Source organism: Diceros bicornis, chromosome 18 (assembly GCF_020826845.1).
Source record: "Diceros bicornis minor isolate mBicDic1 chromosome 18, mDicBic1.mat.cur, whole genome shotgun sequence".
Classification (NCBI taxonomy): domain Eukaryota; kingdom Metazoa; phylum Chordata; class Mammalia; order Perissodactyla; family Rhinocerotidae; genus Diceros; species Diceros bicornis.
In genome coordinates this window covers 18,005,295-18,030,932 of record NC_080757.1, presented here as the reverse complement: position 1 = coordinate 18,030,932, position 25,638 = coordinate 18,005,295, and the positions used below count along the sequence as shown (strand labels likewise).

The window sequence follows — 25,638 nt, the reverse complement described above, 5'->3', positions numbered from 1 at the left end:
GAAAAACCCTCTCTCCATCCTGAATCCTCCTCTAGACATCGTCCTTTTTCTCTTCCCTTCATAGACAGGATTCACAGAAATATAATCTACTTACTTTCTCTAATTCCTCATTTCCCAAGTCTCAACCCATAACACTGTGGCTCCTGCCCTCATCACTCTTGTTGCTGTTACCAATGACTTCTTCTAATTGTCTAATGCAGGGGTCACCTTTGTATCCTTATTCCATTGGCCTTCTATGAGTATCTATCTGATATAGTTAATCACTCTCTTTTTATGGAACTAGGTCAGACCGCAGAAATATCTAGCCTCATGCTTGGCACACTAAAGAGGATCAACAAACGTTTGCTGAATGAATGATCAAGTGAGATAAGTAAATGAAGCACTTTGAAAATTGTTAAGTGTTACGCAAGCACCATCACGGTATTACAAGTGATCTGTAATTTGGCCGTTGAACTGGGAGATCTCAAGGGTATTGTGTTGAAGTTCCATTTAGGAAAAGGTCAATAAGCGATGGACAACTGATCTTTTCTACAGACCAGGGCTCAGCCGACTTGCTTTCAAAAAACATGGGAGGTTCTGAAGGCTCTGTGCTCAACCTTAGAAAACTAGCTCCCACACCAAAGAAAAAGGCAAGAACTACAAAGGACTTCAAGGGGACAGAAGCCAATAAGGGTTGAGTGGCTAAACTGGAGCCAGGGAAATGTGACCACCTCATTTCTTAATTTAGAAATCTAAATCCTCTGCGGAACTCTGTCCATCTAGTTGGAAATAACCCTGACGTGATGGGAAAAGTCTATGATTTTCAACTACCTGTCCACAGAAAATTCAGTCTGACAATCTGAAATGATACATATCCAGAAACAAAATAAACTAAATGCATTGACTACTGACTCAGTGAAGCCCATATAAAGTGACTTGGGCTGTGGTTAGGGCTGCTTCAGGTCCAACCTGAAAGAAAGAACTGGAGTCAACGTGGTGTAATTATTTTTCTGCCCTCAATACAAATGCCAGGCATATTAGTCCCCTGGGGCCCTCCACAGACTCGATCTTTTTTTTTTTCCCATGCTTCTCAGGCTTACAGTCACATAATTCCATGGAGGTTTTCACTATGTTCTATGTAATTATGCAAAGCATATTCTAATTTTACTGAAGTGTAAAATGAAATCTTGGGACTAAAATACATTTTTAAGTAAGTTTATTTCCATCTTGCACTCTGGTTTCCCTACACTGCACCCTGGCCAAAGATCCAAGTGACTGATTTCTTTTCAAAAGTTATCCTCAGGAAACAGCCTTGTTGGAGTCCAAATGTTTCAAGCAAAATAGAAGAGGAGAGCACATTTATGGCAAATAGGAAGGACTGTACTAGGGGTTCTGCTAAAATCAATACAACTTGACATAATCTCCAAGGACTGGTATCCCTGTTCATATCTTCTTCATCATACCATACCTATAGCCTCAATGCTGTGAGCCACGTTACTGTGGCAATCAGGCACAAGACCTCTACTAACTTCTTCTGAGTTTGCGCTACACATCTCCAGTTGAGGGACAAAAATCATGAATATGATTAAAATAACCCATTTGATTACTATCTCATCTATTCACATATCCTCCACTTCTCTGTACCTACAGTAAAAGTAACCACTAATTGGAGTCTTAATTTTTCTTTGACAATGAAACACTACTCTAAAAGGACTTATAATGTCAAATCTTAAAAAAGATAGCAATCAGCACTAAAATTTGACTACTTTTTTATTCATGAATAAAATTATTGGTTGTGTCCAATATTCCTGTGTTTCCCTTAACTAAGAAAGCTGCTTGCCTTTCTGCAAAGGGTCTCTGTTCATATCTAGCTTCTACACAGCCAAATCAGATGGCCTCCAAGAGAGCTGTTGATATTGAGATTTGGTTGGGTAAAGGATTCCCAGAGAAGTGGTACACTCTTAAGGGTGTGGAAGAACTTCTTTTTCTGGAAATACCCTGGCTTCTAACCAATCGATCCTCTCTTCTTGTTGCAGATTTTCTTTAAACTATGCTCTACACTGTTCTTCTCCATACCAGCTGGATACCTTTCCAAATAAACATCTCTGTGCAGTGCATTGCAGAGCTGAGCATTCTCCCAAAGGGAGGGGGGAATTCTGCTGCCTCCCTTCACACAATCTGCTTGTGCTCCAGGCATGGCAGCTACGTACAAGATGAAATGATTTTACAGAAAATTAACACCACCACTTGTAGCTTAGATAAGACATCTTTTTCCGTGTCAACTGGTGGGAAAGCCAGCAGAGCACAGACTCACTGGAGAAGAGATAGGGATTTGGACACAGGATATGGTGGTGCAAACAAAGGGAGGAAGTCATCAAGGAAGAAGTACAATAAGATGTTTAGACAACCTGTTCTTGCACTTATTTTGTTGGACAAGAGTTAAATTTCAGGATTCTCCAGTTTCAAAGTTTTTTCTGAATAAGAAAAATATTCACAATGGAAAGAACACGTCCATTCTCTAGAAAATAGAATTATATCTGAAGCTGAATAAATTTTCCTTTTTTCAAAAATATGTGCGTAGATACATTCTTAAAAAGTAAAAAAGACTGGAAGGCAATATTATATAACAAAAGATAATAGTGCTTATCTTTCTTGGTGATGATTAAATGTTAATTATTTTCTTCTAAAACTAAGTTTTCTACAATGAATATAAATTATTATCATTATTATTTTTTTTTTGTGAGGAAGATCAGCCCTGAGCTAACATCCGTGCTAATCCTCCTCTTTTTTTGCTGAGGAAGACCGGCTCTGAGCTAGCATCTATTGCCAATCCTCCTCCTTTTTTTTTCCCCAAAGCCCCAGTAGACAGTTGTACATCATAGTTGCACATCCTTCTAGTTGCTGTATGTGGGACTCGGCCTCAGCATGGCCAGAGAAGTGATGCGTTGGTGCGCGCCCGGGATCCGAATCAGGGCCGCCAGCAGCGGAGCGCGTGCACTTAACCGCCAAGCCATGGGGCCGGCCCTAAATTATTTTTGAAATGAGAAAAAAAACCAAAATAGAAGAATATGCCAGTAATTATGAAATAATAGGATGAATCTATTGGTACAAATGCTCAAATGCATTTGTAGTTGATTACGGACTGTAATATGGGGAGAACAGGCTTGTTCTTTCTGCTTAGAGTACTATTAAAATTTGTTTATAAATAACCATTGAGGAGAGGGTAAGGAGAAGGTAGTTTTTGAGAGGGTGGCATCAGAGACACAGGGAAGCATGCCTGAAATTAAGCAGGCTGACCAGTCAGATATTGACTGTATTTGATATTCATTGTGTCTACATCCTTTTAGGTATTAAAATCCAAGCTCAATGGGAAAGTGACTTTCCAGTTTACAGCTTTGGTTACTTTCTAACACGAGCTATTTTTGGCTACAGGCACTTGCCCTTCATAAGAATTAGTCATGTTACATGGAGACTGTTGGGGGCAGGGTCCATTTGAATGAGTGACTCATAAGTTTTCTACAGCTATTACAAAAATTCTTTCCAACAACACAAGAACAGAGAATACTTGAACCCTCATGGAAGTATACACAAAACACAACAAAGCCAGGTGGTTTACAAATGGAAAAGTCATTGACAACTCTGCAGTATGATCTACATCCATCCAGAAATGGCAACACGCATTGGTCAAAATTAAAGTAATGAAAAAAATATTTCCTTCCAGCTCACAGCTTTTCGTGAGTAATTTCATAGCTATATACCACTATGAATCACTCTACAAACACACATACTCTAGAGTGTCAAGAAGTTAATTCAGGGCACAAGCCTTTAATGGCACAAAGGCTGATTGCCTGGTGAAATAAACTCTGGAATATTCAGGGTGAGGTGATCCAGTTTAGTCAGTTCCAGTGCATTTATTCCTCTTCTCTCCTGTTTCTCAGCTGCTAATCATTTCACACTTCACAAATGTCCTTACCAGAGAAAGGAAGTGAAATTCAAACCAATCAATTTAGTTCCTTGTTAGCATTTCTGATCAAAGTGTGTGGGAAGTGAAAACCAAAACGAGGTTTTGGTGTTTCCCACTGATTTTAATTATCCTTGTCAACTTTGTTCCCACTACCATGTACAGATGAAAACTAGAACTCTTTAACACTTGGGAGGAAAATGGGTTTTAGGATTTTAGCTTTCCTAATCCATCTGTCAGAGAGGTCTCCTGGGGCTAATTAACAGGTCACTGAATGTTTAGGAACCATGAAGAACAATTTTAAGTCACTGAATTTTTGGTAATCACAAAAGTATTCGGGGGACTCAAAATGTAGCTACAAGGTTCCAAATGTTTAAAAGTCCAATAGCCTCTCAGTTATAAGTGGTTCCCACCTGCTCTGCTCAGACATATCAGACCTTAGACACATTTGGCAGATCTGAAATACTGACCTCAAAGGATCATTCTATTTGGATACACTGTATAAAAGTATTGTGGACTGGCCTGTTTTTAACTTTGACTATTATGAAGAACAGATGAGATATTTAACAACCGATGGGGAAAAAAGGCCTGATTTGTAGCATTTGCCAATTTCCTTGGAACAAAGTTTCCCACCATAGTCCATTTTAATCCACCAGCTTGATATCTCTGAATGATGAATTGGGAAGAGATGAGCAGAAGCACACCATTATATAACATTTCCACTATACAATAGATGTGAATGATCTTAAGAGCACAGATAATAGTAAAATAATCAGGAAGTGATGAAGTTTGACTATTTATTAAACTTTTGTTTTTAATGTAAGTTACATTTTATTTAAATATAATAAAATTTAACAACTGCCCCCCATGAGTTGGTATGGACTGGCTTCAGCACACCACTTCATGTGGCCCTAAGACTTACCAAGAACACGTGCTCAAATATCTGCGTAGGACTATCCATCTGACCAAGGATCACTATCATTTCATTATCTATAAATTCCTTGAATTCTCGCAAGTTGCACACCATTTGCATTTCCAACTCCGTTCGTATCTGTAACAAAGATGACATATTGTACTAATCTCTGTAAAGTCCCTCTATACTTTCAATCACTCACCATTTCTAGCCCCCCAGCTAGCCTTGGAACAATGAAGACTTAAGGTCCCTTACCTCTTTGGATGTAATATTCTCCAAATCCTTCTGCATCATAATTTCCCTTAATTTGGTTTTAATTAGCCTTTCTGTTCGCTCACGTTCAGTTGGTCTGAGAAGAGAGAAATGGTGATTTTTTTTTTTTTAAACTCTCCTTTTTTAAAAAAATTTTATTTATTTATTTTTTTCCCCCAAAGCCCCAGTAGATAGTTGTACATCATAGTTGCACATCCTTCTAGTTGCTGTATGTGGGATGCGGCCTCAGCATGGCCAGAGAAACGGTGCGTCGGTGCGCACCCGGGACCTGAACCCGGGCCGCCAGCAGCGGAGCGCGCGCACTTAACCGCCAAGCCACGGGGCCAGCCCGGTGATTTTTCTCAGGCAGAAATTTGACTAAGTTAATGAATGTGCCATTTGATTATGTTTCCAAATTGGCAGGCCTCCTCTCCATTACCCTAAAATTTATCTTCTGGAGGTGTGATAAAAAGAAAATTATTTTTACAAAGTTTCTTTTCAGAATGTATAGAATGTAAACATGTAGAAATTATTACTTGAAGAGGTTGTACATGTCTAAAAGCCCTAAAATATATCCATGTATATAGATCCGTGAAGAAGCAAAAACAAACAGGCTACAGTGAGTGAAATAATTTAATGAATGACCATATTCATACTTTCCCATCAAGTATCCGAGTACCAATTAGTACCAATTGCTGAGCGAGAATACTAAGCTGGGTAGACCAGTGGTGTGACCCACCATGGAACTGAGTCTTCTATAGCTTAAAATGCCACCTAACGCTAATCGAAAACAGGAAAAAGGGAAGAGTGATTTCTGTCTTCTTCGATGAGGCAAATTCTCTTCCAAAATGGGTCTCAAGGATGAACTACTCAGGGTATACTTCCATCCAAAATGCTTTCTTTTTCACAAAAGCTCTCACAGTAACTCTGTGAAATTGTTATCCCCATTTTACAGATATAGGAAATAAACAGATGAAAGGTTAAATGACATGTCAATGATCACATACACTGGCAGGAGAACTAGAACTCTCAGCCTAGCCTAACACTCTACCTGCAGGATTATGTTGCTTCCTTTAGTCTTCCGACTCTCTTAAAAATAAAATTACCCTTGGAACTTGAACATGAAATCAAACTAGGAAGCCGACTATCCACTTACTAGAAAAGTATTGGTCCAGTGTAACTGGATGCTTCTCTCTAAAGCATTATTTCATATTATGCAGAATTTGAGTGAGGCAGACAGCACTTTCTGTCTCATCTTTCCCTCCTACCTACTCAAGAAAGGTATCTGCTCTGTACCTCCTTATTTGGAGATGGAAATTGACTAAGCCTTCAGGCATCCTGCCTGCCCTTGCTGCCTACAGCTTTATCACTGGCTGCAAAAATAGTTTCAGTAATCTCTAAAGATGGATGCTCTCAGCCCACAACCTTGGGGCTCCCCACTGCTTGGGCTCTTAGTTTCTCATACCCCTGCAGAACACAGCTAATACCTGTGACATTTCCCTGTCAATCAGCCAAGGCATCCCTGTCTTGACTAGGACTAAAATTCTTAACCATGCCTAGGGTTATGGCAGAAAGTTATACATTTGGTAATGTATAGAAAGATAGCTAATGGTAGAAAGTGATACATTTCAGTCTTCTGTTAAAAAGAAATAATGGTGGGGCCGGCCCGGTGGCGCAAGCGGTTGGGTGCGCGTGCTCGGCTGCGGCGGCCCGGGGTTCACTGGTTCGGATCCCGGGCACGCACTGACGCACTGCTTTGGCAAGCCATGCTGTGGCGGCGTCCATATAAAGTGGAGGAGGATGGGCACGGATGTTAGCCCAGGGCCATCTTCGTCGGCAAAAAAAGAGGAGGATTGGCGGATGTTAGCACAGGGCTGATCTCCTCACCAAAAAAAAAAAAAAAAAAAGAAATAATGGTAAAACCAAATTTTACCACCTGTGTGCATGGGTTAGATTCCCTAGTTGAGCAATCTTCCTCCCAATCCTTCACACTGGTTTGAGGCAGAGTGGTTTGAGAGCAGACACATCCGGGTTTTAATCCCAGCCCTGCTACTTACCAGTGGTGTGACCTTGAACAAATTCCTTCCCTTCTCTGAGTCTCTGTTTCTTTTTCTATAAAATGAGGACAGTAATAATATCTGCCTCATGAAGTTCTTATGATGATAAAATGAAATACCACGTATGAAGTGCTTGGCACAGCATTTGACACACACCAGAGGCATCATACATATATGTTCCCTTCTCCCTCTTCTTTGGATTTCAAAATATAAACTTTATTCACAATAGAGCACTTAAGTCCATTTTAGCACACATTCTTTCCCTATTCTTAGCATTCTTTTTTAGGCTTTTCTAGTCAACTTAGTAAAGAGGAGGTAACAGAAAAGGCATTACAACACAAACATACTTTCTCCCTTGATTTCACTAGAGAAAAACTTGGAAAATACAAAAAAACACAAAGAAAATAAAAATCACTGAAAATCTCTCTATCAGAGATAATCATTAATACTCTGACCTACAGCTTTCAGACTCTTTTTCTATGAACAGACATTTGTTTATTAAATATACCTGAAAATTTGGGTTATATTGTACATACTAAGAACTAACATTTGATGAGCCTCTACCATGTGCCAGGGATTACATTTTACATTTCTTTTTCGTTGGGGATATAGAGCGATTGTGGACAATTTCATTTTCTCTTTTCTTTTGGCTGTAATTTCCAAATTTTATCTAACAAAATTTTTAAAAAATGAGACGGGTTTTCTCTCGCTCATGTAAGTCTGGTTCAGAATGTCCATTTTTGAGCTAGATGATATATCCATTCCTCTGATACCCATCAACCAGCTGTAAAGCATGAAATCAATAACATTTCCCAAGATTCTGAAAGCCAGACTAATCCTTATCTTTTTAGTTACTGTAGGATCTTGAAAGGACTAGAACTACCAGTACCAATTGGTCCTAGAACCAATAACAACCTATGCAAAAAGCTTCTACTGCCTTTTTGACTATTCCATTCACAGAATTCTTGGAAATTACACCTTTTCTAGTAAAAAGCATTTATTACACTATTATCTAAATTAAGCCTTTTTTTTAATTGAGGTAACATTGGTTTATAAGATTGTATAGATTTCCAGTGAACATCATTATAATTCGACTTCTGTATACACTACATTTTGTTCACCACCAAAAGTCTAGTTTCCATCCGTCATCATAAATTAAGGCTTTTTAAAAAAAAATCATGAACTGTTTTGGACTTTAGGACTCCGAAGGTGAAGGTACGTAAGGTCAGATAGTAAGTAGCCACTCTTCTTTCCCAGCTGTAGAATACCAGGGAATTGCAGAAAAATCGATTCAGAGAAAAACAAACATGCTGATTAATTTCCAAAGCAGGAACTAAGGGTGAAAAAAGTTTCCAAAATAGTCACCTAAGTTTCAACACATAGACCCAAAAAGGAAATAAACATCAGCTCCACCTTAGGCCTTTATCCAACTCACAGTACACTAGGGAGATTTAATAAAATCTTACTGACAAAGACTTAACAAGGTAAAGGTGGGCTGAGTAAGACAAATTATAAAATAGTAAAAAAATGTTGAAGAGAAATCAGTTTAAAATTAGTGTAACAACCTTCTTTTAGACTGACTAGAAACATCTTATTTTCTTAAGTATTATAAACATCGCTCTAAAAGCTTCTCTATGTCATTAACTTGCTTACCAAATACTTCTTTCACGGATAATGCAAATGCAGACTTCGGCCTAACCCCTTTAAAGTCAAATTTCAAATTAGTGGAATCTGAATTAATGAGATTTTATGGTATTGCAGTTCTCAACTACGGAAGACTTCACTGTGCCCAGGAGTGAAACTCTTCAGGCCTTTGCAGACAACAGACAGAACAGGGTTCTTGGTGTGGTAGATGTGTCATATAGACAACGACTAATATCACTGGTAAAATTAATTCCCCAAGAGGAGAGATTACAGAGGAATATGCTGTTTACGATCCCCTAGGACACAACAAAGAGGGCTTCCACGATCCTCAGCAAACTGACTTACATGTCTGTGAAGAGAGCTGGAGAGTCAGGCCGGTGGGACTGCACATCCTGCATAGCATTCCATTCATTGACTGAGGATTGATCTGAGTTGATATGGCTCTCGTAATAACTCACCCAGGTGAGAAATAGGCTTCCTGGGTAATAGTTATGCATTCTGGCCACTTCACAAGCCTTGTGTAAACTCTGTAATGCAGACCTGAAAGATATGCCGGGAAATGAGCACTGTAGAACTGTGGGGGTACCAAAAGGCCAATAATCCACGTGCACCTCACACTCTTCTAATTTTTAAATCCTGAATATGGCCTCTGGAGAATCTACTCCCTGGAATTCAAAATTCTCTGATTCTGATTATACTATATTATGTATTCATAGCAATCGACTAGACATTTCTTGCTGAAAGATATGATACATCATTACAATGGGGGGTAGAGGAGAGCAGGAGAACTGACAACCCACCAATGAAAAATAGGTCCAGGTACCTATGGATCTCACGGTTCTATAGTTGGAACCATGCTGTGGCTATGCTATATCACTAGAGAACTAAGGATCTCAACTGTTTACTATATAAAGATTTGTTTCCTTTGGCACAGAATCATGTTACAGCATACATCCCCTATGACTCTTAGAGGCTCCACAAAGATCACACAGATAGATGTCCCTAAGCCTTGAGGACATGTCCTTCAATGTCCAGGAAGTACTGATCTAATGACGTCTATCATTCTTGCTGCCTTAGTCTCCCAGTCTCTTTAAACCATTTATTCATATACGTGAGCTACTTTCTAAGAACAGCTTTGGTTATTCTGAGACTAATTAAATCTCTGACTCTGAACTCAGGAACCCAAGGAGGGTAAACAAAACTGAAAAGTACCTTTTTGGTTACGTACTTTGGAAAAGCTAAAGCCAGAAATGCTAGGGAGTTAGTTACACAAGAGCAGGGATCTTTCTACATTTTGTTGACTGATGTATCAGTGCCTAAAAGAATACCTAATTCAAAGGTGGAGCACAGTGAGTATCTGTTGAATAAAATGCCCTATTGGTTATAAACTAATGTCTCTCTCCTAAGGGAAAAGGACAGTATGAGAATTCTGTGGCCAATCCATTTACATCTTTTTCTTAAAAATGCCTTATTTTTTTCTCTCATAACAAAAGTGATCCATGCTCACTTTAGAAAATTTAAGGACCTCAGGTAAAAGGCAGAAATATCCTATAATCTGACCACCCAGAAATAATCACTGTTGAGGTTTTAGTATAGATCTTTCCAGTCTTGTCTATGCATAGACCTATAATAAAGATATGACCATGTTGTGCGTACTGTTTTAACTTGCTCTTTTACTTTACATCTCATCAACATCTTTCCAAGTCAATAAATATTCTTCAACCAGATAATTTGTAATGGATGTATAATATTTAGTAATATGGATGTACCCCAATTTAAATGATTCCTATTTTTCATTTGAATTGTTTTCCATTTTTTTGCCATTATTAGATCACTGACAAACATCCCCCCCGCCCAAAGCCCCAGTAGATAGTTGTATGTCAGAGCTGCACATCCTTCTAGTTGCTGTATGTGGGACGCGGCCTCAGCATGGCCGGAGAAGCGGTGTGTCGGTGCGCGCCCGGGATCCGAACCCGGGCCGCCATCAGCGGAGCGTGCGCACTTAACCGCTAAGCCACCGGCCGGCCCACAAACATTCTTATAGTTAAAATCTTTGCATACACCATGATTATTACCTTAGGATAAATTCTTAGAAGTAGAAGTACTAGGTCAAAGGGCATGCAAAATGATAAAGCATATTGGCAAATCACTCTCCAGAAAGGTTATTCCAGTTTATTCTCCCACCAATAGTACATGACAACATCTGTTCCTTGAGTCCTTGTCAACCCCGTATGATGTAAATTAAAAAATAAAATCATTACCAATTTGATAAGGGAAAAAACCATGCCAGTCCATTTTTATTAGGGAAACAAATTTTTCCTTAAAAACAAACTTGCAGAATCTTTTAAAATACTTTCTGTTACTCAAAGTAAGCCACATTCTCAGAGAAGTCAGTCAAATTCTCAGAGAATTCTCAGTGAATTTCAGGTTCACTACACAGATTCAAAGGTAAAGGCCAGCTAAGGGCAATGTACAGGATATTCAATGCATGTTTTCTTCATCCGGGAAACACATGCTTCAAAAGTATATGCCACAAGCTTCTGGTGCAAGTGCCCTAAAATATACTCCAGGCTTAGCCACCTCAGATACTTCAGCTGCAAACAGGAGTGGGAGGCTGCAGTAACCACCTTCCTGTGAAGGAAACACCTGGTCTAAATCCTGCTTTGATCCATACATCATCTATTTTTTTTTTTCTGTGACATTCAGTTCACAACTCCCCATGTGGCACACCAAATAAAGTTTATTCTGCAATAAGCCAACAGAGCTAGGACTAGTCAGTCTACTTTAGAACATCAAAGCTTGAACTAAGGTTATTACTAGAATCTTCAGTGTCTTAAGAATTGAGACTGCTTTGTACTCCTCCCCAATATATAACTGAAAACACTGTCATTTATGGGACTTATGCAGTTCAGTTTTACTTGGCACCTGAGAATAGATATATCAGTTGCCTTTAACTGAGCCTTAGTCAAAGGAGGTCATAAGTTTTCCATGAGAAATTTATCTGTGAAATATGCCCTAAATCTAAAAATCTGGTCTGAAACACATGACTTGAAACTCTGTCCTACCTCAATTACTCTGCACTAAACGATAAGACTGTTAATTGTTTGGTTGACTCTGTTTTAGGACCCCACCCACCTCAAGCCTATCAATCCTGTTATTCAGGAGTAAATTATCTCCCTGGAGTCCTTTTCAGGCTTCTTTATTTCTTGGTAGGCTTGCATTCTGTCCTTTCTGCTCCTCATGGGGACTTCCTTTACAGAACAGGCAACTGAATGAGGAACTCAAATTCAAATCTCTGACTGGGGGATGGACTCTGAATCTTAGAGTCACATCATGCTCTGGTTATAGTAGATCATTTTTCTAGATAATCTAGAACAAGAGAATAAGAATCTAGTCTGTTTAAATTAAGAGATACTCTTAGGCCAGTTATGTAACCTCTCCAAAACTTCAGTTTTCCCATTCATAATAAGGAGCTAATAATACTACTTTGGGGAGCTGTGTCACGATTAGCTGTAACTCATGTAAAGCACTAGGCATAATGCCTGACACATATGGTAAGTAACTCAAAAGTGTCAGTACACCAGCTGATGGTTATTAACAACTACAATGTTTTTTCTGGGCTTTATTTGCATAATGCAGACAGTTGCCAGCAACTTAAATGGAAACTTATCCATCTATACTGTAACTTTATCTATGCTATCTCTGACTACCTTAAGAAATTGAAAGCTAATGCATAGCGGTAGTGTGATGTTCTAGACTCGTCTCTAGACTGCTACTAACTTAGTCAATGTCTCCCTATAAAACTCAATTCCAACTGGCAATCTGATCCATTAAGTATCTTCCAGAGTCTGTGAACAAATTTCACTTGTTCACCAATGCTCAAGGGTCTTCCATTGTGATAATTTGAAAATTGAGGGCCGGCCCTGTGGCTTAGCGGTTGGGTGCTCGCGCTCCGCTGCTGGCGGCCCGGGGTTCAGATCCCAGGTGCGCACCGATACACCGCTTCTCTGGCCATGCTGAGGCCGCGTCCCACATACAGCAACTAGAAGGATGTGCAGCTATGACATACAACTATCTACTGGGGCTTTGGGGGGAAAAAATAAATAAAATCTTTAAAAAAAAAAAAAAAGAAAGAAAATTGAACTTCTAGGTCATCTTTAACTATGATGGCCACACAAACAGATCACCCAAAATCCTATACACATAAACAGATCATACAGCATTTTCATAGAGAATTGTACCATTTCAAATACTACTTTTCAAAAAATATTGCTCGAATAACATATTTAAAAAATTTCATAGAGATATTCAAAATCCTCTTACCACATTGCCTGCACAGATACAGGTTTGAATATGTGAACTCTGTTATCTGTTGATACACTGAACCCACTAAGGAAAAAAGAGAAGGAGACAAAAATTCACAAATGAGAGGTTATTTCAGTTATGAGTTTTCAAGGTTGTTTCCCAGGCTAGCAACGGTTCGCTCAGTAGAAGGAATCATCAGGCACTTTATGTAGAAGTTAACTAGAGTATAGGACTTGACTAAAAAGCTTCAACAAATTGTCTGATTTTATCTACCAAGCAAAATGAATCGATTCTCACATTGGAGTTAGGGAATTACATACAGTTTCCCAGCTGTAGCTACGGACAAACTGTTCTGCTGTATATTTCTATTTGGAAGTCTTTTGGGTTCTTAGTAAATCTGACCCTGGTTGTATAAACTGGAGCAAACATCTTGGTCTCTTGGGGACACATTCTAAAAACACCAGGAGGTGGGGGTGGAGGGTCACTGGAAGGAACTGGCACAGGAAAGGGGTTACACTGTAGGCTGACAGCTGGCAGAGGCAGCAAGAGGTTATTTGAAACAGAACATATCATCCTCTGGGAGAGCATTGCAACAGTCCCACATGCTCAGATTAAAGAGTGAGCCAACAAACTAGTTCTTCTTTGTTGGGATTCTTACCATAGTCGGCCTAGAAGAACAAAAGTGAGAGGCTCTGGCAAGTTATATTTTTACTCTACTTTACAAAACAGGAGTTTAAAAGGACTCATTGAGCTGGTGACATGACAGTTCAGTTGGGCACACTGGGCCTCCCATTCAGCTGAATGAATGGGCACTAAGATGGAACCCCACCCCTTGGCTTTCTGTAGGAGAATAAAAAGGGAAAGCTCTTACCCATCACCATCCAAATGAATTAGGGTGTCACTCCAGAGAGGCAGGACTAAGCCCATGGTACAAGTGCTACTGTAAGACAAGAAATAGTTCATAAGTTACTCCCTGTTATTCTAGGAAGCAGTTCTTTGTTTATTAACTCTTTCAACACAAAGGATAAGCCCCTAAGCTCTAAATTTTGGCATAAGTGTTAGGGTGTACAAATTTCTGTCATATTAGTATCCAATCCAACGTATGTGCTCAAGAGCTGTTCTAAACAGGTGGTTAGTCAGGTCCTCATATATTTAACAAAGAAAACTTATTGACTGAGTTCCCTGTATTGCCAACGGCCACTGTCTAAGCTGCTGACTTGAGACTGGCAGGTCTCAGGCCAAGGTCACAGCACTCAATTCAACTCCAAGAATTATTTCTAATTCCAAGAACTACTGTTGGTTATTGAAGACCTCTTTTTTTTTTTTTTTTAAAGATTTTATTTATTTATTTTTCCCCCAAAGCCCCGGTAGATAGTTGTATGTCGTAGTTGCACATCCATTCTAGTTGCTGTATGTGGGACGCGGCCTCAGCATGGCCGGAGAAGCGGTGCGTCGGTGCTCGCCCGGGATCCGAACCCGGGCCGCCAGCAGCGGAGCGCGCGCACTTAACCGCTAAGCCACGGGGCGGCCCATATTGAAGACCTCTGAATACGTGATTTGCTCAATTCTAATTCTGAGGTTTACACAGATTTATTAAACACCAGAACACACTCACTAGTCTAAAAGGGAAAGGAAATTACAATATGTAAAAAAGTAATTGTTAATGGCTTGTGATCAAGTTAGAAACAAAATAGACACAACACAACTGAAATAAATAAAACAGTGTTTGGTGACTGTGCACTGAACTAGCACTGCTGAAACGTAGAGTGAATAGGAATGTAAACAACCAACAAAAGGGTTGCCCTAGGATGGTATATTAAAATACTACTTAAATCACACACTAGCCTAGGGAGGAAACTAGTTCTAAGTTAATGGAACAGGAAGCTCTCAGTTGGGACAGGAAGCCATGGACTCCCAGTTGTGTCTCTATCATACTACTTCTCTGGACAACTGTAATCTACCCAGACCTCTGCCACTTTCTCTCCTCAAGGCTGCCATAAACTGTTTTTCCTCTACAACCAGTCTCCCAAAGACTCCTACACTCTCTACCTGCCAATATATCAGGAAAAGCAGCATGGCATAGTAGAAAGAACCCTGGACATGGGAGGGAACAGTGAAGTATACGGTTAAGAGCAGAGGTTCTGGAGGCAGATGGGCTCTGCAACCAGGGTTCTGACACTGACTGTACAATTTTAGACAATTTATGTAATTGCTTTGTGCTCCAGAAGATTAAATTAGTTACATGAAAAAATGGTACAAAGGTGCCTAAAACATAATAATAACTACCACTTATTGAGCAGTTATACTATGTCAAAAGATCTGAATTTGACTTCCTTAGTATTTCCATTCTTTTCCTTTCATTTCTTTTTGTGAGGAAGATAAGCCCTGAGCTAACATCCATTGCCAATCCTCCTCTTTTTGCTGAGGAAGCTTGGCCCTGGGCTAACATCTGTGCCCATCTTCCTCTACTTTATATGGGACGCCGCCACAGCATGGCTTGACAAGCAGTGCGTCAGGTCCGTGCCCGGGATGGAACCTGCGAACCCCGGGCCTCCGAAGCAGAGCGCGCAAATTTAACCACTATGCCACCGAGCTGGCCCCAGTATTTCAGTTCTTTTTGATAAGTTATTTAACCTCTCCCAGCCTTAACTTCTTCATTTTAAAATGCAAGTAACAAAACCTACCCTCATAGGGTTATCATACAAATTTAAAATATTTAGATGAAACAATATATATGAATATATTGTCATGTAAAACACATGTTGAATATGAATCTGTAGTGGGTGTTCTAATATAACTGAAAGTGATTGCAGGGGGTGTAGCACATCATGAAAATGCATTAAAAACAACATGAGGAATACCAAGCTTTCACTGGAGTCACTGCAGGGCTAATGAAGGCCATTCCCTAGTTGGGCTGTGTCTTAATACTTTGCATGGCACTTGCTGGCCTGTGTTACTCAACACTCCACTAGTGATTCCAGAATTCAGGAGATACAAGTCAAGACTGAACAGTTTACACACACTGGAACTCTGGGCCTGAACTCCAGATGCAGTTATCATGCTAGAGTCTGGGAGGGAGGAAGATAGCTCCAACACTATTTTTGTTGCGTAGATGAGGTGAGTGCAAGGAGAACTTGTTTTGAAAATGGGTTCCCAAGGTGGAGTGGGGTTATTTTTAGAGTAGTTTTTTTTTTAGGGAGTGCTTAGTCAGGTTCCTAGCAACAAGTATAATTTGGGTATAAATATGAAGGATTGATAGCCTAGTGACAAATCTAGAAATTAAGTAACTACAGAAGATACAAAAGGTCCAAAAGAGTGTGATCTATGAGCTTGTGACCAGACACCAGTTAAACTTTGGACAAGCGACAATGATATGTAGGATCTAAACATCACCTTTTCATCTTGTATTCAGGTCAGAATGGTTTTTTACACTAAGAAGTAGCTTTTTCACACAACAGGCAAGAGAGGCCTGAATTAGGCACAGCCAGTATTTTTATCCAGTTTACCCTGAGTCTCATGAGATTTTTGTCCATTAAAGTATAGGCATTTATTTTGATAGATACTCATCCCATTCAACAAATATTCAGTGAGTGCCTATATTTATCAGACATTTCAAGGTGTTGGGGGTACAAAGAAAAATTATCAAACAACATCATAAAGCTCTATTATTTTATAACTTGAAATATGTCCAGTGTAATTTGGAAACAAAGGTTACACTGTACATTAAAATTTTTATTACTTAAAACATAACACAATATTCAAAGAATTTGTAAATAAGATAAATGAATTGGCTGTAACATATCTTGAGAACTAGTTGGGAAGAGTATGTCATAAACAATCTGAGTTCTACTTTAGTTTAATACGGTTTTGAAACATTAACTTTTTATATTCTCAGATACAGAATGATGCAAATTTCTTCAACAGCAATTGAGATAGAAATAATATTAGATTACCTGAGCACCAGTATTCTAAAGTGGGCAGCATTTCTCTTACTGTCCAAGTTGCTCATTCAAACAGAGGATGTACGGGAATTCACAACATCAAGTTTCCCAAACAGACCACAAACTAGTTTTATAGCTTTTCATATCACATTTTGTCTTCCATAAACTAAAATTTCCTTTTGTTAGTCAGATGATTCCAGCAGGACTATTACTGAAGATAGACGCAATTCACTGAGGGTAAATTACTGGGCACTCTTATTAACCTTTATGATTTCTGGGAACGTTTAGGACAAAGTGAAAGAGATAAGATTAGACATCTGATTTCTCACACTCTGGGTCAGGAGAATCTGAAGTTGCTGCCTTCTCTCTCAAGTGAAGTTTCCACGCAGCCCCAGTTCCGGTTTTATGGGGTTTCCAAGAGAGGAATAGGGAGAACCAAACAAAAGATGTACGATTTAGAGCAGTGCTGTCCAAGCGAACTTTCTGCAATGACATAAATGTTCTACACAGGTACTGTCCAATATGGTAGGCACTAGCCACATCTAGCTAGAGTACTTGAAATGTGACTGAGGAGATGAAATTTTAATTTTATTTAATATTAATTTATTTAAACAGTCACAATGTGGTTAGTGGCTACCGTACTGGGTGGTATAGATCTAGAGAGATAAAGACCCAAATCAGAGGTCTTAAAATACTAATATACGTAGGCAAGGTAGATGCTCTTATAGGATAAATGTTTACTGAAAGGTCTGTTGCTAAGCTAACACCAGAGGTTAAAACCATGCAGGAGAAAAAGCTTCCTAAATGTGGTTTACAAGCCTGTGTAATTTCAGAGCATACAATTAAAGGCTTTAAGTGGTATACAAGGTAACAACTCTGGCCTTGTGATCCTTGTGAACCCACAAATCATTTTCAGCTTGACTGCTACGTCCAAGCTCAGGTAAACACTAGTTTGTGAAACTCTCTAGTGACGTGATTTTTTTCCTCCCAACATCAGGACAATTAGAATAACTCCCAGTCTCCTCTTTTCTTTGTGGCTAAATTCTCCCAGGCTTGGGTCACACCCCTAGCTACTCCCCAGTTCCATTCTAGTCCTGAACCAGGAAGTCGACGCTTTGAGACATCTGGCAGGATTTCCTGAGGCTTATTATCTAGAGTGCAAAGATCTGCTTAGCAGCCACATTCCACAGTCTTCTCAAGGTTTCTCCAGAAAAAGTGGGAAAATAAAAAAAGGAAAGCAACAAACCTCAGACATACAAAAACACCACGTCCTGTGTGATGTATGATATCTTTAATTATAGGATGTAAAATGCCACTAAAGCCAAAAATGCATGAGTATCAAGGGTTCTTTTTTGAGTTTAAAGAATCATTTTCCCCCCATTTTTAACTCAGAAGAAGAAAAAAGGAAGCATAACATTTGGTAAAAGCAAGGTATAAGGCCATGAATAAATATAAGAGCTTGAAGTTAAAGTGGGCTCTTTTTGAGCACAGGACCCACTGATGCACTATCACAGGGTGTGGGCCCTAGAATCACCAAAGCGAATTATTACCACTTAAAATAAAGTGGACTGTAAAGAAAAGGCAGCTTTTCCCCGCCGGGAGATACAAGTTTAAACCATTTGCTTTATAGCATTACCATCTAAATATGAGAAGAGGGTAAGGAATAACGGTAAATTAGGAACACACCCCCAAAGACATTCACTAATCATTTTCATCTCTCAAGACTGTGCGGCTAAGATACTTTTTGTGTTCTCTAGTTTTATGCACTGAATTTTAAGAGTAGAACTGCATAAGATGTTTTTGTGATAACTCAAAAGGCAACTGGAATAGGTTATTTAAAAAGGAGTTTTCTCAATCTCCCTTCTGTGGTACCATACCTGTCATTAGAGGAGAAATCCATTCCCAGGACGATGCTTTCTTCAGTGTCTTGTCTACCATTAGTTGAAACCACTACCATATAGCGTGTTCGATTCTGGTAAGTACTTTCTAGTCTTACAGCCTGGAGGTTAACAGACAACAGAGAAACTTAGAAATTTGAAGGTCAATTTTAGATCATTCACCCTTTTTACAACAGAATCTTAAAGCATACTCAGGGAGACAGCAGAACCAGCAGTTAGGACACCTAAATTCAAATCCCAGCTCACGTATTAACTATAAAACCTTCAGTAAGTTACTAAATTAATTGGAGGAAGACATAGTAATACCTATCCCATGGGGTTGTAGGAATCATAAGGCATGTAAAGCACAATGCTTGGCATACAGTAAATGCTCAATAAATGTTTGCTATTAGCATAATCTATAATAATATCAATTACCAGGGCATGTTCTAAAGATCGAAGAAGGGAAATGTGAGGTATGAGGTATGAATATGAGCATCAGACTCACGGATGCAAGTCCCACAAACAATTATAACATGAAGCAAACTACTGAACTGTTACAAAGATTATACACTGCAAGATTTTCTTCTTTAATTTCAATGATAATTAAAGAAATTGCTTTTTCCGAAGCTTACATTATTTTTTGTCAAAAAGTTTTTATTTATTGCTTATTTCTGATATTTTTAAAGGGCCTTTGGAAAATTTGAACATGGACAGGGTCTTAGATGATATTAAAGATTTACTGTTAGTGTGATAATGGCATTGTGGTTATGCCTTTTTCTTAAGTATCTAGAGTAAAATGACATGGCGTCCACGTTTTACTTTAAAATATTCCAACAATGGGAAGCAACCAAGGTGTCCTGCAGTAGGTACATGGATAAACTATGGTACATCCAGCCAACGGAATATTATTCAGCACTAAAAAGAAATAAGCTATCAAGCCATGAAAAGACATGGAGGAATCTTAAATGCAAATTACGGAGTGAAAGAAGCCGATCTGAAGAGGCTAGATACTGTGATTCCAACTATATGACATTCTAGAAAAGACAAAACTATAGAGTCAATAAAAGGATCAGTAGTTGCCAAGAGTTAGGGGAGGCACAAAGGATTTTCAGGGCAGTGAAACAACTCTGTGTGATACCAGAATGATAGATATCATTATACATTTGTCAAAACTCATAGAACATATAACATCAAGAGTGAACCATAAGGTAAACAATGTAGGTGCATCAATTGTAACAAATGTAGAACTCTGGGGGAGGATGATGATAGTTGGGGAGGCTATGCATGAGCAGGGATAGAGGGTATATGGGAGATCTCTATCTTCTGTTCAGTCTTGCTGTGAACCTAAAATTGCTCTAAAAAATAAAGTCTATTAAAAAAATTTGCTAAGAGGGTAGATCTTATGTTAAGTGTTCCTATGATAATAATAATAATAATATTAATAATAATAATAAATAGAATTAGAGGAAACTTTTGGAGGCGATGGATATGTTTATGCCATAGATTGTGGTGATGGTTTCATGGGTATATACTTATCTCCAAACTCATCAAGTTGTATATATTAAATATGCATAACTTTTTGTATGTCAACTATACCTCAATATAGTGATTTAAAAAAATGTTCCAACAAAGAAAGAAAAAAAGGGGGGATACATGAAAGAAATCTGGCGAAATGTTGATGGTTATTAAAATTGGATAATGGGTTAATTAGGATATATTTTGTACTTTATATGTTTGGGAATTTTCTTTATAAGAAGTTCAAAAAGATACTTTCTAAACTTTAAAAATAAAATAAAATAAAATGGCTTCCAGTCAACATTCATTCAAATATTTACTATACATCTAGCATGCATACAATCAGAGCTCAAGTGCTGAGGATTCAATGGTGGAAGACAGAGATATGGTCCCTGCCCTCACCAAGTGTCAAGTCTAATCTACTCTTCTTTTTATCTGTTAATAAAAAGCCAGGAAAATGTGCACTGGAGGCAATTTCCCCTGTATAAAATACTTCCTATCCTCTATCTCAGAAGAGAAACAGTTCTGGCTCAAGACATGTCAGAAATTTGACAGAAATTTCTATTTGCAATTCTTTCAGTGCTCCTTTTCTTGAAGTCTCCTTCCCCTTAACTCTGTCACTATTCCAAAAGTGACCAGGCAAAGAGAAAAAGAGACAGTTACACAGCTCAAATGACCCATTTAGCAAGGCAGAGGTGAGACGCCCATGGCTATTTTTTTTTTTTTTTTTTTTGTGAGGAGATCAGCCCTGAGCTAACATCCGCCAATCCTCCTCTTTTTTTGCTGAGGAAGACGGCCCTGGGCTAACATCGGTGCCTATCTTCCTCCACTTTATATGGGACGCCGCCACAGCATGGCTTACCAAGCAGTGCGTCGGTGCGCGCCCGGGATCCGAACCAGCGAACCCCGGGCCGCCGCAGCGGAGCGCGCGCACTTAACCGCTTGCGCCACCGGGCCGGCCCCTACCCATGGCTATCTTTTTGTCTCTATTCTGATACTCCTAAGAAAAGCTGGGAAGCATGAACAGCAGAAGTGGCCACATTAAAGCTTGTTTCTAATAAGAGTTGATACAACAAAAACGTGATGCCCACTAATCTGATTCCAAGTACACAATGTAGAGAGCTGTACTGTGACTTTATGTTCCATGAAGTAATAGAGCATTTCAAATCAAATTCACTTGTAAGAAGCTAAGAGGAACTAATATTTAATGGATGAAGGTTTAGTCCTAGTGGTCTGGGACTAAGTGAGCATTATATACCTAGAGCTATGGATAGTAGTAGATGCACATGAGGAGGACTGGGAGGCAGCACTGACTCTCTGATTCTAGAAACACTCCACAAAATATTAAACTAACCAGAAACCTGGTGTAGGTAAACTAGAATTTCTTATAAACAAGATCTCAGATGTTATTACATATCTAAACTTGGGCTTGCCTTGGCAAGCTCTGAGCTAACTGTTCAGTTTCCTGAATACATTAGAAGCTCTTTTATCCTCTGTCAAGGCTCTGAGAATTTCTGGCAAGCCTCAAAAACAAATGGCATGGGAACAACCGAACTGTGCTTCTGATAATTTATCCACAACTTCTACACCAACCAGTGGCAAGTGACTGGCAAAGCTGAAGCTGATAAAAGGAAAAAAAATAACCTCCATAAATATTACCTATCATACAAGTTATCAGGCCAAATTAGCAGGTGGGCAGCGAGAGTTTCTTTGTGATATTCAGTGCAAACATGAGTTGTCTCTTTTTAAAAAGTGAGGTGTTTGTTTATTTATTTATAAAATCAAGAGCATTTCAAATGTTTGGCCCTCCCTTGCTTAACCTAATCATAATAGGAGATCCCAAACCTAATGGGAAAGGCCCCAGTCATCTCACACTGACTTAGGCTTGAGTAACATGCGCATCAGAGATTCATTCAATTTAAGCTTCTTAGATGGAAGAACAGCATTTAGAGGTCTTGGGATTTGATCACGGACTTCTAGATAGTACCTACAGTAATTACTAAATTCTTACTAAAGGGAAGTGGAGCTTTAATCAGGGGGTCAGGAGCCATGACATTAATTCAACACCTATTAATTAAAAGGATGAGATAAATTTTTTTTTTTTTTGGTGAGGAAGATTAGCCCTGAGCTAACATCTGTTGCCAATTCTCTTTTTGCTGGGGTAGACTGGCCCTGGGCTAACATCTGTGCCCATCTTCCTCTACTTTACATGTAGGACGCCTGCCACAGCATGGCTTGATAAGCAGTGCGTATGTCCGCACCCTGGATCTGAACCTGCAAACCCCGGGCCGCTGAAGCAGAGTGCATGCACTTAACCACTGCGCCACCGGGCCGGCCCCTAAACAAAATTTGAAGAGCCACAGCATAAAGAAAAACCTAACACCCACCCTGGTTTGAGGTTCACTGCATATTCCTCTGTTGGGGGGAAAATTCACAAAATCTAATAATCTAATTTAATTCATCAAGCCAGTCAGAGAAATCTAATTTAAAATGGCAGTTTGTACATAATATCCTAATATTGGAATTGGCAGCAATTCCAATGTTTCCTCAGTCTCCAGAACTTACATGGAATGGATAACTGAAATAAGACAATGATTTAGATGCACGTGATTAACTAACTAAAGTTGTCATTGAAAAGGATACTACTGAAGTTTATTCTAATTGTCCAAACAAAACAATATTTTGGATCTTAAAACTCAGCAGCAATTGCAACTGAGAAAATGATTCCAAGAAAGTCCATTTATTGCCTACATTTGGAATCCTATTACAAGTTTCAAGTGAACTGGATCCAGCAATCCTAAGACTGAGGTAGGTCTCAGAAGCCATCTCCTGCCTCTGCTTTACTTCTGAGAGATAAGAACCCAACCTGTTTTCAAAGCTCATCTATCAAAGAATGATGTGAAAACCTCCCTCAGTAACTAATTTAAATGCTTAATCTGATTACACGCAATTCACAAACACCATCTGATACAACAACTTCTTTCCTCAGCATCATCCAACATCAGGAAATACTCCTCCTTAAACTTACACTGCACCTTTGCCTTTAATTCCTTTTCACCAAGAGTCTTACATCATGCCCCTGCATGCAATGTTTATTCTCAGCGAAGCCACATTATAAAGTCTCAATGTCTAGACAGGCAGCTCACCCAATACATCAGAAAGGTTTCAAAAGTATGTAAATATTAAATTCTAGCCAAAAGAACAAAGCACAGTCAATACCTAAAATTAAAATAGACTTCAGATGTGACACTAGAACACTGTCTTCAAAAGAAATAGAGCTTGAGAGAGTCTCTGGATTGTATTTTTTAAAATCTATCTCTATGAAATTCTTTTTTTTTTTTTTATAATTTTATTTATTTTTCCCCCAAAGCCCCAGTAGATAGCTGTATGTCATAGCTGCACACCCTTCTAGTTGCTGCATGTGGGACGTGGCCCCAGCATGGCTGGAGAAGCGGTGCGTCGGTGCGCGCCCGGCATCCGAACCCGGGCCGCCAGTAGCGGAGCGCGCACACTTAACCGTCAAGCCACGGGGCTGGCCCTCTATGAAATTCTTAAATTAAAAAAATCTATGAAGTATATTCTGTGTAGCCATTAAAAATAGATTTATTTACTGACATGGAAAGATATCCATGATAAAGTGTGAAGAAAGCACATTATAAAGCAGCATTTATATTTTTATCTCAGTTTCGGGGAAAAAGTGCTCTTTCTGGCATACTCTTGTTTTTTCCTTTCAATTCTGAGCTCAGATCAAGTGTAGAAACCGTCATAGATATAAAGGTCAGTAGTAAAATCTTTCGATCATTGCTCTGAACTGATTAGGCTTTCATATACACACATCCCCTCCATCTCATTCACCCATCAGCAAGTCCTCAGTTATCCACTGTCACCTTTATGAAGACACGCATATAACCTCCCCCCAACGCCCTCATTGTTTTACATTACTTTATACTTTTGCTTTTCAGAACTACAGAGATCACGCATCAGGAAGACTGAAAGGTCTTCTGATACTCAGATTTAGCTATTTTCTTTTTTTAAATTAAATGCTCAATTTACTACATGCATATTTAATAAACTTTAAGCAAGTTTTAGACATAGATGGATACATATTATTAATAAAATTTTCTTAAATAACTTAAGCCACATTTACAATTTATTTAGTATAACTGATTATGATTTTATTTTTCTATGAGAAAGTATGTATTTTAATTTTCAATTTTTTATTAAGGTAACATTGATTCATAACTATAAATTTCAAGTGTACATCATTATATTTCAAGATTCGGCTATTTTCATCATTGATCTACTTCAATAAGAGTAGATCTCAGAGAATCTGCTACATATTCTTATACACACACACATATAACACACACACACACACACACACACACACACACACGACTGGAAGTATACTTATCCAAATTGCGAAGAATGGTTTTCTCAGAATATAGGCTACAAAATGATTTTTACTTTCTTCTTTATATCTTTCTGTATTGTCTGATTTAAAAAAACCTTATTTATATTTAGAAAAAATAAACCCATTTTTTTTGGGAAAAAAAATCAATGAGCTATAAAAAACAGAAAACAACTTATTTTCTTAAACTCTCCTGAGAAGTACTCAAAAACACCTCTTTGTACCTCATCAGCTCCTCAGCTCTAGTTAAGTATATCAGATGAAATTACTTCAAATGTCAGGAAAGTTCTTAATTTTCCAGTCTATTTTTTATTAAATGGGTCTCTGATAATGTGCAAGAGTACTATAAAAATCACTGTCTTCATTTTATCAGCTATGTTCTTCCAAAGTACTAAAGTTAATGCTTGACACTGTATTTGGAATGTAGAGCCTCCCTGGAGGAAAAATTGGTTTAGTCCTATTTTCAATGCTAAAGCAAAATGTGGGATTTGGTGCCTTTATTTGTTGTTGAGTTACTGAAAAAATAAAGGCAAGACTTTCAGATGACTATCAAACTTTTAACCTTATGCACAAGCCCCAGGATGAGAGTTTTAGCATTCCAAATTTAACTCAAAACAAAAGGCTTTGCTTTGAGTCTACAAATGCTCCTTTCAGTTAGAAAAGTGCTAATTTGTCCAAAGTCACACAATGTATTCACTCATTTTCTTGAAGATGACTCACTCAATAATCTGAAACATAATGACTATGTGTTTGTAACTATTCAAAACAACTGTAAAATGG

The 25,638-nt window shown here is 38.6% G+C and overlaps 1 protein-coding gene and 2 non-coding genes across 8 annotated transcripts in view; all 3 read right to left on the bottom strand.

Moving 5' to 3' along the window:
* The window catches only part of SSH2 (slingshot protein phosphatase 2), a 250,320-nt gene that overhangs the window by 30,342 nt on the left and 194,340 nt on the right, over positions 1 to 25,638 (bottom strand). For 4 of the 6 annotated variants that reach the window (XM_058560180.1, XM_058560182.1, XM_058560183.1 and 1 more), the window contains 6 exons: positions 18,930 to 19,051; positions 13,983 to 14,051; positions 13,130 to 13,195; positions 9,152 to 9,346; positions 5,109 to 5,202; positions 4,863 to 4,991 (listed from right to left, as the gene is read on the bottom strand). In XM_058560180.1, the coding sequence (XP_058416163.1) occupies positions 4,863 to 4,991; positions 5,109 to 5,202; positions 9,152 to 9,346; positions 13,130 to 13,195; positions 13,983 to 14,051; positions 18,930 to 19,051 (675 nt within the window). Of the gene's footprint in view, positions 1 to 4,862; positions 4,992 to 5,108; positions 5,203 to 9,151; positions 9,347 to 10,665; positions 11,035 to 13,129; positions 13,196 to 13,982; positions 14,052 to 18,929; positions 19,052 to 25,638 lie in introns of those variants that run through there. The other 2 variants (XM_058560186.1, XM_058560185.1) reach the window with 1 other exon arrangement.
* On the bottom strand, positions 24,185 to 24,254 carry LOC131417989 (small nucleolar RNA U2-30). Its single transcript, XR_009222788.1, has one exon. It is a non-coding gene; the product is annotated as a small nucleolar RNA U2-30 (small nucleolar RNA).
* LOC131417992 (small nucleolar RNA U2-19) lies at positions 24,404 to 24,483 on the bottom strand. The gene has a single exon (XR_009222791.1). It is a non-coding gene; the product is annotated as a small nucleolar RNA U2-19 (small nucleolar RNA).